Source organism: Aplysia californica, unplaced genomic scaffold (assembly GCF_000002075.1).
Source record: "Aplysia californica isolate F4 #8 unplaced genomic scaffold, AplCal3.0 scaffold00015, whole genome shotgun sequence".
NCBI lineage: Eukaryota > Metazoa > Mollusca > Gastropoda > Aplysiida > Aplysiidae > Aplysia > Aplysia californica.
The window spans coordinates 2,569,286-2,583,848 of record NW_004797285.1 but is presented as its reverse complement, the minus strand read 5'-3'; the positions used below and the strand labels follow the sequence as shown (position 1 = coordinate 2,583,848).

Below are 14,563 nucleotides of genomic sequence, written 5' to 3'. Positions count from 1 at the left end.
TTTGCAAGGGAAGCCTCTGTGATAAAACACATTGCTTTTATTTGCTTTTTTTGAGGGCTATCAATTCTAACAGGAAATGTTTGTAGGCGAGCAGCCTGTGATGAATTGTGGGTGTGGGGAATCCCGGTGTCAGGTACGAAATGTGAGTAGTGAAGACACAGCCTCAAGGTAAATGCAATCGTGCCAACTGAATAGCAATATGGTAATTAAAGTGTAATTCTCCTTTCCACACAATAAGATTATTTAAAAGACACTACATATTCGTCTGAGAAAGGATCAAACCAATTAATTAGGCAGAGAGCATGAAACCTCCTTGAACAACCCAAGTCTTGAAACACCCCTGAGTGGACTGTTGGAGTCCAAAGCGTTTCTGTACAACACAAAGCTAAACTTGAAATCTCCATGCCAGTAACGGATTTAATTCAGACTCAAAGAGTAGTAGATGACTCGATTGAAACATCGAAGGAGTAAGACATACGGCTATATTACAACCACATGCCTTTTGACCTTAGTCTGTTAAACTCAGCAAGATGAAATTTCATACACTGGGAAAGTCAAAACTGTATAGAAAAGCCAAAATAACAAGAAACTGGTCTGTCACAACATTCTTTGTCCATTCCCAGGGAAAGGATGGATATCCCTACCTGATTACTATTGTTTTATATCCCCCATTAAAACAATCTGTATCATCAAGGAGACAGGCTGCGCCTACCTTCATTTCACACACCACAGTCAAAGGTCATTACTTCTTGGGACAATCAACTTCAGACAATCAGAAAACTTAGAAAAATCTAAACCAAACATCACTGATTCTGTACAGACTCAGAACACAATGACTTCAGAAATCTCAACCCTGAGTGTAAAGATACTACGTTAGATGAACAGCTGTAGCAGATCCAATCAACACGAGAGTGACGAGGTATTAAGCAAAGGCACTTGCAATAAATATAACATTATAGCTAAAGACATGTGTACGTTTGAGATAGAATAATTTAGAGAGCAAAACAACAAGATGGAATATGAATATAAATAAAAGCTTTTTTTTCTATACAGCGTTGTATTCACTCAAACGCACGCATCGTCATTCACATTTCTATCTTTATTGACTACAAGCACAGTCAAACTTGCTCTAATGACCACAGTCCAGGACAATAACGGTATAAACGACTACTTCCCACTACCTCCTTGGTGCTTTTTCCATTTTATAATGACAATGTCCAAGAAGACTTTAAGATGATCACTGCCCTCCTCGACAAATTGGTAGTCATCTTAGACTGGTTCGACTGCATACAATAGTAGGTTCGATTGCATATATTAGCACTGGGTAAACTGAAGAAAAATGGGAATGCACCTTTCCTAAGGCTTAGCATGTAGAGAAGCCAGGAATCAGTCCTACAACCTCTCTACTGTAAGTCCATCGTGTTACCACTTGGCAAGATACTTACTTTACCTAATCACACAATGTATTTAGTTTTAGTAGAGGTTCTACGGCGCTCGCAACTGCATAAGGTCATATGAGCACCAAGGGGTGGATTTCAACAGAGAAGTCCTTCCTTAAAGGGAATCAGACCTACTCTGCACACCTCTCTAACTTCAACAGTACAAAGTCTGCTTCCACTATCAAGGCACCCTGGAAAAAGTGGGTCACAAGAGTGTGACAAACATACAAAAGAAGCAGAGGAAAAATGACAACAGTAAGGATTAGGAAAGAAAAAGCAGCAGTTCCCTGTTGTAGATCAGGCATAGTTATGAGCGTGACATTGATGAGTCAGCTCATTTACAATTCTACTGTGCATGAACGAGAAATGTCCCTCCTTTGGGAATGGCCTAAAGATACCTCATTAAGTGGCACCGCCCCGATGTAAGCTGGGATTTAGTAATAAATGTAAAAGTCTGTCTCCTTGGTTGACAGTAAAAAACCTTTGGAAACTAAGTTGAAAAAAACCCTAAGTCTCACAAAAGTAAAGAAAGCCATTTTGTGTTAATTTTGGAATGTTCAATCACTGGGAATGGTATTATCAACCCTTTCTGTCTAACCTAAACAACAAAGCAGAAAAGTGTTTGAGGTAGATAAATTTGCCTGACAAGTTGATACAAATACCAGAGGATGTTATGACACAGCAAACAGTCAGTCTCTTTAACAATTAATGTTAATGCTTGCTTCACTCTGCATCTTTTCAGAAGAAAAAAAATGGCTAAGAAAGCTTAGTCATGTTCAAGATTAAGCCTGGTCAGCAGTCTTTTCTGGGATCCAGCACATGGAAAAGATGTGCAATATGTCTGGCATATCAGTCACATGACTAGATAGCATTCTTAACAATATAAGCTAATCGTGTCTAGTTCAGAAGGCTGCAATTGTTGGTGTTGGTATCACCTCAGCTGTTTTCACACACCAGTTTCAGCTCAGTAATTATAATACTCCACAACATTCTTCTTATGAAAAAGTCTTACACTCTATCAAATGATTAGATCATCTTGGTGATAGGCCTCTTGGACCCAGGCTATGTGGGACACATCCCTGCAAAAAAACCACAAAATACAATTTAACACGGATAGGTCGAACACTGAAGACTCAAAAAATAAATTCAAGCTATCCATGTTACGCTGAATATTCAATAAAATACTTTCCCCACGAGCCTCCAAAGTGTTACCAAAACCAACAATGTACATCTCTTTGGTCATTCAGGAAGCACTTACAATAGAGTTGAGTTGATTTGAGATCCCATTTGATATCGTTTACCATTCCTATGAAAACAGAAAAAGACACCTTCTGAGGAGGCGGAAAGTGCAATTAGACCAGTTGATCCATGAATGAAAGCATGTTAAAATCCACTTAGTTGGAGTACAAAATTCAAACACATGAATGAGAGGTAATACGGAATGCCCAATACGTCTGGATCGGGCCGATCGCCCGACTCGATCGAGCCGGGCGATCGGCCGATCCCAGCCGTAGTGGGCACCCCATACAAGCGATAACGAGATTAATGTTTACTTTTCATCACAAGGCTTATCTCTCTACAGGAATGTGCTCCTCGTGAAATTAACTGAACTGAGTCAAATCTGGACAGGAAAGTGGGATGACACAGGTCACTGAGAACAAGGTCAAGGCACATCTAGAAGAGACCTCATTTCCAAACAACAAAGAGGCACATCAAACGTAACCCGACATTCTAACAAACCAAGGACAAATAGGGTGTAGGTGAAGGAATGTCCTTAATTTACAAATGCTTATAAAGGGAAAAGTCCTTATGAAATTTCACAACACGTCACTGGAATGCAGACGGCAATATGGAATTTAAATAATCTGGAATACTTCAAGTAGCAGTTATGTTCTATATCTGACTACAAGGCAGAAAATGCTATAAGAGACACTAACATTATATTCAACAGAGTAAATATAGATATATTTGCCTTCATATTTTTTAACCATGTGAATGGTTAGTGAAATATAAATCATTTGTTATCAGATTTCTTTCGACGATCATCGTGAAAACAAATCTAGAGACTATATCCAAAAACAATACGATGGCTGGATGCAAGACTCCAACTAACACCATTTTTCAGTTCGGCGTGAGTCAGTCTTACACCCAGTCATCGAACAGACAATGACCACATAAATGTGCAAGGATCAAACCCAAAGACAATACTGAATGACTAGATCCAGTGACTATTATCATCCCTGTCACAAGAAAAATGAGTAAATCTGCAGGACCCTACTTTACAGGTAGAGGTAGAAAACAGAGTCTCCCATTTTTCTTGCAAAGAGAAGTTATACAATCACCATGTCCTATTTTGTTCATCTCCCTCAAGTAAAACAAAAGTTGCCTCCCATGATCATACATCATCATAGCGTGCTCACTTCTGGATTCAGTTCAATCATCTCAGCAGAAATCAGAGCTAGAGGCCCAATACTAAGAGTACTCGAGCTCTTTGTGGATGATTTGAGCAAGTCACTACAGTAACGGACAAATGGTGACTGCACATCAACATCAGGTGCCACTATTCTCACGTTAGTACAGCACACAAAAGAGTGCATGATATACTTTTTGATGTGTTTAACTGTCCTTTATCACTCTTCCCTTCTTCATTTTCACCACACGGCCATCATGGGGTTCCATTTTGAAATGACTTCATAGCGTCTATTAGGGAAGTAAATGCATTCAGAAAGAGATGCAGTGAAAGATAAGCTCTCAAATCATTCCCGGCAGGTGGACATTTATGTAACAGCACCTCAGACCTGCCAACCACTACACGATCAAGAATAGGAGTTTTCCTCAGAACCCTCCCTCAAACCAGAGTTTGGGGGAAGAAATCAAGAGTCTCTAGAAACCAAGTACATTAAGATAGTGTGGCAAGCTGAAAGTAGCAAATAAATGTCTTCAGGAAATACACACAAATAAGCATCTGTATTGTCATGTCATTTGTGATAAGTCACACAAATATTGCAAATAGACCAGTGTATTTCTATTTATGGTAAGTTGTGTACGACTGATGGAAACAGGATTCAAGAAAAAGAAATGATTTGGGGCAAATCTGAGCGGGGTTCTTAAAAAATAAAAAATAAAGTTAAAAATCAGAGGGCTTTGATTTTATTGGAGTACTAGGCAGGTCTGCAATCCAAGTAAAATGTCCTCAATATCTGGTAAATCTACAGACTACAAGCTCAAACAAGAGCATTGACCAAAACTATTCCATCTGATACTTAACACAGAGAAGTGAAGGACACAAGAAGTGTGAGTAAATAAGAGCTTCCACTTTCTATATGACGCCATTCTCACTAACAATAAGAATAAATGCAAAAGATCTATAGCCCTTTATATGATCAGCTGATACTAATACAATCTTTTCTTCTGTTCCATAACAGCACATCCAAGTACAAACATAAACATATCAATTAAATTAATGTATAGAACTCAAGCTTCATAAATACATCTGTAAACAGAGAAAAAAAAAAAAAAACTATACAGATGTATGCAAATGTGTACAATTTGATGACAAACATTTTTCTCAAAACATTTGTCTCTTTCCTCTTGAATAAAAGGTACAGAGAAGTACTTAGGGCACTCAATACCTGGGGTAAGGGGGACCCCCGATCCATGTTAATATTCCTTACACTCTGCATTCAAGGAATATGATAAACAGGGAATTTTGAATCTCCTGTTGGGAGCTGTCAGCAAGGAAGATTGGAGTTGTGGACAACTCTCTACTCTCAACAACCCAACTTTTATTTGCTGTCAGTATCTGAATCAGGCAAGTGAGCATCAAGAGAAACAGAGAGAGTATTTTTCCAGTCACAGAAAATCAAATTGCCTGTTTACAGTGGGGTCCATTTAAAACATATCAAGGATAAAATGAATGCTCACAGATAATAATCAATTGTTGTCTGTGCTTACTTCATAAGTTCTGCAAGTCCAAATAATATGAGCATTTTGGGCACAAAGTCCCGTTATATTGAACTCAGCAGAGGTCTCCCAAACAGTTTTTTATTTTTATTTTGATCAATCAGCTATCAGTCATTGGTTGGCAGGGGGACGGATCTAGCAAAAATATGCCTACGTCTTTGTAAGGACCAGCCTTCTCTCGAATCTTTTCCTTTATATAAAATCATTGAATACCAGTATTAAATCATCAAGGACGAGCAGAGAATCTTGATGTTTGATGACTTCCAAAAATCGAAACGTTAGAACCTAGAAGCTTCCATTTTTTTTTAAAAACAGATCCCGACAGCACTCACAAAGTAGAATGGGGATCAGACTATGACGACCATCAAACCATACCATTCATAACGCAGGACATGAACAGTCAGACCAGAACCAAAGAGCAAAGGACATCTCAAGTTTCTGAAGCAAAGGAGATATCCAGAAAAAAAGTCACACTCTGGAAGACGACAACATCAGAGGTCCCTCCTTCCTCAAACCCAGACACCATTCGGGTTCTGGGCCGCCAGCGCCGACTTGTAGGTCTGCTGAGCTGACGTGATGTTGTAGGAGCCGTTGCCGTCTGCAGTGCCAGGCGACAGGCGAGGGGACAGACGACCCTCCAGGATCTTCAGGATAGCTGGAAAGAGAAAAGCACAAAAATTATCATATATTTTGAGGACCAATTCATTGTAAATAGTTTTACATCCTAGGAGTCAAACTGCTGGACATAGAAAGGGAAAAAAATTGTCAGATATTATGAGGACTGATTCATTGTAAATAGTTTTTTTAAATTCTTGCATAAGCAATGTAGTGGACGATTTAGGAGTCAGACTGTCAACCCTGCCTGTCAGGGCCAACCCGAGCTGTGGATGTTAAATTGAGAGTAAACATCTTTCTCAAGTGAAAATACAACTCATGCCTATGGGAAAGAGCCTAACTATTACATCACAAGCATAAGAAGAAATCAGAACTTCAACCACTTATGCAGAATACCTTTAGCTCTCAGTCTAGGCTATTGTGGACTCAGTCATGTTAGAGAAAGACAAAAAAATCAAAGGTCTTGCCATTTCGGTAATGTTTGTTTTAAACAATGTTGTAAATATATACCATACATTACTAATAACTTCATCGTGAAAATTTTGCTACGATAACCATCTAGTTTTTGTGGTATTTCCAGTAGCACATTTAAAGCCTTACTAGAACCTTAATGAACCACATTTAAAAATAAGAGTTAGAATGGTCTGAATATCAGAAAAGTAGAGAGAAAGAGAGAAGAAAAGAGAGGAGGAGAAACAGAGAGAAGAAGAGAAGAGAGAGAGAGAGAGAGAGAGAGAGAGAGAGAGAGAGAGAGAGAGAGAGAAAATGATAAAGAAAGAGAATAACAGAAACGGAGTCAGAAAGAGAGCAAGCGAGAAAAAGAAATAATGAAACAGCAAGAGTGATGGGGATTGAGAGAGAAAACGAGTAAGAGAGTGACAGAGAAAGAGAGAGAGAGATACACCCACCCTCTCCATCGTTGGCCGACTGTGTGACAGAAGCAGGTGAAGACACCGCTGTGGTCTCCTGTACAGCGTCGGCCACAGACACGGGGGGAGGCTCTTTGAGCACTGGGTGGGCCTGGAAGTCTTTCATGTTCTCATGCCGGAGCTCCACCTCCAGGTCGGACAGTCGCGACTCCTGAAACGTCATAGAAGGATAAGATATTTAGTTTAATTTTGTTCCAGTAAGAGTTTTACTGCACTTTAGTTTTGGTTTTAGGAAGAGTTTTATGGCACTTGCAACACAATAAGGTCATATAAGTGCCGAAGAAAAGAGGTGTTACAAGAGAGTAACAAAAACAAAAAAGAAGGAGAGATCAGGATGACAGATGTTTGATAGGAAAGAAGGAGAAAACCACACCAGAGCACCCACCAACCACTCATTTTTATTGCACTTGCAACACAAACAGGTCGTTTAAGTGCCGAAGATTAGAGGTGTCGCTAGAGAATAACTTGAAAACAAAAGGAGGAAAGATAATGGCAACAAATGTTTAATAAAAAGGAAGTAGCAGACTACACCATAGCACCCGTAAAACCACCAACAAGGATACGACAAGATGAAATAAGATAAATAATCTGAGAGAAGTGGAAAGCACATCAGCAAGATAGCGGCCACTCATGGCATTAAGACAGACAGACAGACAGACAGACAGACAGACAGACAGACAGACAGACAGACAGACAGACAGACAGACAGACAGACAGAAACAAAAGAAGGAATGAACAGAAAAAGGACCTCCAAACAACACATTGAAAAAAGCAAAGTTCCTATGCGACAAAATAAGACAAGACAAAATGAACAAAACCAGATAAGGCAAGAGGCAATAAGACAAAACAAAAATGATATATGGTACGTCAACGAAGATTAAATAAAACCAACACAACTAGACAAGACGAGATAAGATAAGACAAAACATATAGGCCTAGAATTATCAGTCTTAATAATTCCACTAGACTCACCTGACTTTTGAGACTGTTCTCAGCATCAGAAACATCCTCCTCTATTTTCCTCAGTTGACCCTCCTTCTTTTCAACAGAAGCATTTAATGATTCAAGCTCTCCCTTTGCTTTTTTACATTCCAGTGCTGTCAGTTTTTCTTTCTGTTGGGAAACATAAAAATCAAAATCATGAAGTAAAAGCTAATTTACTGTCTGTCTCTGGCTGTTATTATCTTTTTCCAATTCCTTTTCATCTACATATAAATTTATAGCATCTTATGATACGCCAAAGCCCAGATAAGTAGAAAAGCTTCTTACAAGATGAAAAGAAAACTAAATACACATTGCGAATGTATTCTCAGCCCCGGAAAAGTGAAAAAAAGCCCTAGTACAACAGGCATGAGGAAAAAACTTTGAAAGAAAAAAAAATTAACAGATGATCAAGTCTGAAACAGTATTGTATTACAACTTTTTAAAAAGGAACGCAGATTCAACCAATTTTGATGAAACGCTTGTGAATCATGAAAATCAATACTTTTGAGGAACAAAAAAAAACTGCCAGAAATTTATAACAGAAACATCCCCATAACAAGGCCCTTACAAGATTTTGGCATGTCCATGTCTTCACCAGAAAAAAATTGATAACTTCTTTTGAAACTAGAAATTTGCAAAAACAAAACAAAGATTTTTTTAAAACACTGGCCCAAAGAATACAATAAAACATGCAAGTTTATCAATGGCCAAGTTCATGAAACTAGTGTTTCACATTCCCCCTAACCCATAACAACTTGTCTTTTCCTTGTTCTTATTACACACCTGATGACAAAGATAGAATAAAATCCATATCGTCCAAACCTATTAAAATGTCAGAAGCTCAGAGAGCAAATTCTTTTTCAGGATAGAGAAAAAAAACGTCCATTCTTTTAACAATTGTACCAGCTTTTTAAAGAAATGGGGGGGGGGGGGATTTGTATTTGGCTTAGCACATTTGACAGATATTATACTTCCCTTCACAAAAATGAAGACAAATGGTGTTCAGCCTCTTGACTTTGCTATGAAAATTGTGATTATTTTGCCTTTGGGATTTCTGAAACAAGCCAAAGATTTGTCACTTTCACCTTTTCAAAAATTCAAGAGCATACTTACCTCTTGATGCTTCTTTTCTTCATTTTGTACATGTTCTTTTTCTTTCTCCACCTCCTTACTCTTTTTGTCCTCTTCCTCTTTGAGCTGTGTGAGCTGAGAATCCATTTCTCCAACTTTCTCATTTAGTTTTTTCATCTGAAAGGACAACCATCAGACAATCAGAGTTACAGCAGGGTGAACCTTAAAGTACAGCAAAATCACAAGATGGGGCTTGAATTAACATTTTAACAGAGATAGCAGTAATACCACACAATGCAACACATTTCTCGTATTTTAATCTGCAAATTTTCCCCCCCCAAAAAAAACACACACACACTAACCAAAAAACAAAAGAAAAAACAAAAAAAAGCCCCAAAATATCCGTCTTGTGGCTCGTCAAACTTAAACAAAAACTGAACAATAAAAAGTTAAGGTGTTTGCCTCTCATTCAAAGGTCCCGGGTTCGAATTCGGGTAGCCACGAAAAATTTTCTTCTCTAAAATTGTCTCCTTTTACCTCCTTTCCTGCTCTCTCGCAATGTTTTGTAGTCTGCTTTCGTCTCCACTTTCTACCCCCACCCCCTCACCTCCTTTGTCCCCTCGTCTGGGCTCTTGACTCTTCTGCAGCCTTTCTACTGCTACTACTTGGCTCCTTCTTACAGCTGTCTTTCAGCCACACCCCTGATCTTTTGGTAGGAAAGATCTACACCTAGCCTTCTTGGACAAGGGCGAAAAATCTTGGAGGTAACGTGTGCAAGTTGCCCAGGTTAAAGATCCCTTGGTGGTCTATAATCGATAAGAGTAGGCTTCGGCCGCCACCAGAGCAAAATTCAAAATTTCCTACCAACTGAGAATGTTTAATGAGTCCTGCACGGTCATACGACTTTATGCAACTGCGAGCGCCGTAAAACACTCACAAAACAAACAAACAAGACTTGAGCTAGGCCTCACCTGCAGATTCAAGTCCACCTCCCGCTTGCGCTCACCGTCCAGCACGTTGACCCACTCCACCCGCTCCAGGTCCTCCAGCTCTTGCTGGCCCTCCGCCTCCTGGCGCTCCAGATCTGAGAGGTCAGAGGTCAAGACCTCCAGGCTGGGAGAGTTGCCGTTCTGGCCTGCCTCTTTTTCCTCCAGGTCAGCGATCTCTGAGGGAGCACGAACACTTTAGTGTAAAGTTTGAGTTTTGGGGGAATCCCACGCCCATTGTAACAGAGTGTTGTGGAGGATGATGACTAGATCTATTTTGTTCTGGATAAGTTATGGAACAGAATATAATGAACAGTAATTATCACAACATCAACAGAAAGTATAAATACACAGGTAGCCGTGTGCTTACAAGTTGGTATTTGTTTTGTTTGTTTGTTTGTTTGTTTTGGGGGCAGGGGGTGGTTCTGGGGTGGGGGGGGGTTGGGGGGAGGGGAGGGGGTTTGGTGTGTGTGTGTGTGTGTGCGTGAGGGGGGGGGCGGTGTGTTGCACCTCCTTGTAGTGTTAGATAGACCCTTTAAAGGCCAGACAACAAATCCAATCTTTTCACTCTGCCTATGTTCCAAACATAAACTACTTTCCTTCTTTTACTTACCAGTGTGTTCAGAATAGAGAAACATAGTGTACACTGAGCTAAACAGAAAAAAATACTAACAAAACTATGGTTATTCAGTGATGGCAGGAGCAAACTATACTGATAATTGTGAACAAAGTGACGTAGGGCCAAACTGGGCATCCTCAAACCACTAGCTTTGTTTAAAAAAAAAAAAAGAACATTTGTATGTGCAGTTTCAGTATATGTTGAGAGACGGGTAGATGACCAAGTAAGAAGAGAGAAAAGAAGTCACCCAGTGCCCCTTCTCAGTAGAACAACAGACCATTTCACATCTCCCACACTACTCAGGATATTAACTATCCAATCAGAAATGTCCATAAATTGATAAACACTGAGCAGGAAGTAACACAAAATACAGTATTTAAAAGGGAAAAGAAACCTAACCAGCACTTGAGAAATGGGTAGTCGAGACGCCATAGAGTCATCCGAACACTAACTCTACCTTTAGACTTTAGAATCCTGCCCATATTTGTTGAGCAGGGATCTGGTCGAGACAAAAAAACAAAATCACTCCTGCAAAAGGGAGAAAAGCGCAAAAATGTAATAAAGCAAGAAGATCTTTAGGTATCCAATAAGGGGTATTTACTCATTTGAAAACTCAACGAAAAGATCAGCATGAGTTCTTACCTATATTAGTAGCGTTGATCTGAGCCTCCTGGGTCTTGATCCGCTCCTGCTGCATTTTCACCTGTCTCACCAGCTGCAAGTATTCCTGCTGCAAGTGAAGCTCCCGGGAGTCCACATTCCCACTGTCCAGGTGATACTCCTGCGGCATGTTGGAATGCGGAGGCCTGACGTGGGCACGGCCACCCATGCCAGCCTGATTCTCTCGTTGAAAGACATCCGGGAAGTTCTGGTCAAGGTCATATTCTTCCACCTCCAGACTCGCCTGACGGGAGTGGCCATCCTCAGGCAGTGACAGCAAGCCACTTACCCCCGATGACGCACTAGTATACTGGTCCAAGTTCTGAATGTCAAGGTTATAGGCTACGGGGTCATCTCGAGGGGAAGATGCAGATCCTTGCCGGCTCGTTCTCGGAGAGACCTCAGTGAAGGCAGAATTATGTCTCGAAGGAGATATAGACAGAAACGAGGAGGGAGGCTGAGCTTTGGAAATCTCTGCAGTGGAATACTGATGGCCGTGTGCGTTAGAGCTAGAGGGTCTTACACCTGGTAATACGGCACTGCCCCCTGAAACCTCCAAGCCCGCTGTGCCTGGTGAATCATCCCCAGATTTACTGTCAGAAATCTGCTGCTGCCAGTTCTGGCTGTCCAGGTTCTGCAGTCTGACATGGCCGTCAGCACTGTGTTGCCGGACGTGAGCTCCGGACCCAGACTTGCTGCTGTCAGAGCTAGACCGCTGCTGTTTCATCAGAGCTGACTCCACAAAGTTGAGTTTACCACCTGTATCACTCCGCTTCAGCTGGGTGAACCCAGCGGATGGGAGAGACTTACTCAGCTGTTGACTCTCAGCCAGTTCTGCTTGCCTTCCCTTAGCGCTGGACATCTGAGGAACACCTCGGCTCTGTTGGGGCACCGGTGCCGGTCGTTCCGCAGACTTCGACCTCGGCAGGACTTTTCTGGACACCTCCACAGGTCGTGACCTGCTCATCTGACTTCTGTCAAACCCAAACTGGTCCGAATATGCATACGAGCCTCTAGCAATCTCATCTCTGTAACGGTCTGGAAACTCTCGAGTTCCGTCAAAATTCGAATTGTGAGTGGGATATCCTTGAGCATCAGAAGGCATGTTATGGCCATGTGCAGGGTTTTTCTTGTAGACATAATCATTCTGATGACTGGACGTTGGAATGTGAAGTTGATTTTTATCTACATGACCAGGATGGCGTTGGTGGTCAAGTCTCTGTGCCGTGGGCCACTGAGGTGAAGGTCCCTGAGTTCGGTTCCTTCTCTCATATTGAGGAGGAGGCTGCTGTTTTTGCTGCTGGTGTTGTTGTGAGGAGGGTTTGTTGCGAGCTGGAGCTGGCAGATTTTCGTATTCTGCCGCTGTAGGGGAGGCATGCATGTGGTGGCGAGGGGCAGGGACGGGATGGGGAGAAGGACCGGGGGCAGAGCTGTGCGAGGAGGAGGGAACAGGCTGATGCTGGGATGAAGGCGGGTACCGCTGATGTAACGATGATGACGACGATGACTGTGGCGGTGCCCGTGGCTGGGAAGGCTGATGCAAACTCGAGTACGGAGGAGGCTGAGCAGGGTCTGCTATGTACGACTGGGGAGGATGTTGTGAAGGGTGAGAAGCCGAGGGATATGCAGGGATTTGTCCAGGGTCATGAGGCCCACCAGAGTGGGGTTGAGTGTGGGCGTATCGTGAAGCCGATTGATGGGGACGGTGGGGCTCTCTGTCTCGGATCTGGTCTGGGTATACTGGTCGGGCCCCGGGCATATTGGCTGGGTGAATCTCCCGCACATCACCAGTCATAGCTCGTGAAGAATGGCCAGCTGGGTTGACCCTCGGGGAGGCCCCAGACGACCTTGGGGAGGAGCTATTGGATGAGGACCTTGGCGAAAGGTCACCATTGGGTAACGGCCCCAAGGCTGGCTGTCTAAACTTGCTCGAAGAATATGAAGATGACTGGGGCCCTGTCGGGGGAGGCTTCTGGTGTTGCTGTTGTTGATGATGATGATGTTTGCGGTGCTGCGAAGAGGAGCTTAAATTGGCAGGGAGTGTCGCATAACTCCCTTGGTGACCACCACTAAACGTCGAGGACCGTTTGATAGACTCGGACAAAGCTTGACCATGACTGTAATGTCTCTGTCTGGAGCTGTTGACATTGTTGGGAACAAGTCTGCTATTACCATCCCCGCCCGACCCAACCCCTGGAGGCTCATATCCCCCACCTCTCCTATCCCAACCTCCTCCTCCTCCTCCACCACCACCTCGCATTTGATGCTGCTGTTGCTGCTGTTGCTGCTGCTGTTGTTGTTGTATCAACGCTGCACGTTTTCCCCCACCACCACCACCACCACCACCACCACCGTGATGGGCGTTAGAGGACGACATCTGCGGGGCGGGTACCGTCAAAGTCTTCTCCGTCTCTGCCTGCACCAGGTAGAATCTCACCTCGGCGGCGTACTCACCCCAGTGATGCAGCGCGCGGAGCGGGCACTCCTGCGGCGTGAGCGGACGCTCCGAGTCGCGCCATTTCTCCACCAGGGTGAAGCGGCCGGTCCGGCCCATGGCATGGGCGAGCGCGAGGACCACGTCCTGGCAGGTGGTGTTGTAGTTGGCGCCGCACACCACGCGCTGGATGCCCTCTACCCACACCTTCAGCTCCATCGCGGTGAGGGACCTCACAATACACCCCTTTTATGTCCGTCTCTCTTACCCCTCTACCTCACAAAGACCTACTCTCTTCGACTGTTACTGAAGAAATGTCATTCCTTTTGTACCATTGTTTATCACACTAAGTCAGATATGCAAAAAATCATAATGCCAACAAAGTGGCGTATGACGACGAAAGAGTTCAGATCAAACGTTGATCCGTATTAACGTATACACTTGGCACCCGAGAGACAGACGACTAGACACACTCAAGACTCCCGGAGTTCAGGGAATACCCGTAAAACTGGCACCCCTAACCCTCTTCATCCGCGCTGCTCGCCAAGCATTCCATCCCAATGACGACGTAGTTCCAAACAGGAATCACAACGGGAAAAAAACTCGAAACAAGCTCAGATGACGCAACGAACTGAACTGTGCAGAACAATTCGGTACGCCAGCGTTGCTGCAAAGATCTTTCATAACTGTGCTCCAGATTTGACAGCTTCGTCCCTGAAGTCACAGATGTGTTCCACTCCTCGGGCAGTCCAGGTTATCACAACGAAGCGTACCCTGGAAAGAAAAATCAAAAGCGGTTATAAGCAACATTAGAAGGCCAAGGAGTAATTTGGAAAAAAACAACAACACATTGGGGGGGGGGG

The 14,563-nt window shown here is 42.8% G+C and overlaps 1 protein-coding gene across 1 annotated transcript in view; it reads right to left on the bottom strand.

The window, feature by feature from the left end:
• Nucleotides 1–4,573: 4,573 nt before the first annotated feature.
• LOC101848014 (trithorax group protein osa) overlaps nt 4,574–14,563 on the bottom strand; it is a 71,842-nt gene continuing 61,852 nt past the window's right edge. The window contains exons 3-8 of the mRNA XM_005090320.3: nt 11,249–14,474; nt 9,973–10,166; nt 9,044–9,178; nt 7,919–8,059; nt 6,926–7,097; nt 4,574–6,057 (exon numbers count right to left, since the gene is read on the bottom strand). Coding sequence (XP_005090377.3) covers nt 5,912–6,057; nt 6,926–7,097; nt 7,919–8,059; nt 9,044–9,178; nt 9,973–10,166; nt 11,249–13,919 — 3,459 coding nt within the window. The 5' untranslated portion in view covers nt 13,920–14,474 and the 3' untranslated portion in view covers nt 4,574–5,911. The remainder of the gene's footprint in view (nt 6,058–6,925; nt 7,098–7,918; nt 8,060–9,043; nt 9,179–9,972; nt 10,167–11,248; nt 14,475–14,563) is intronic.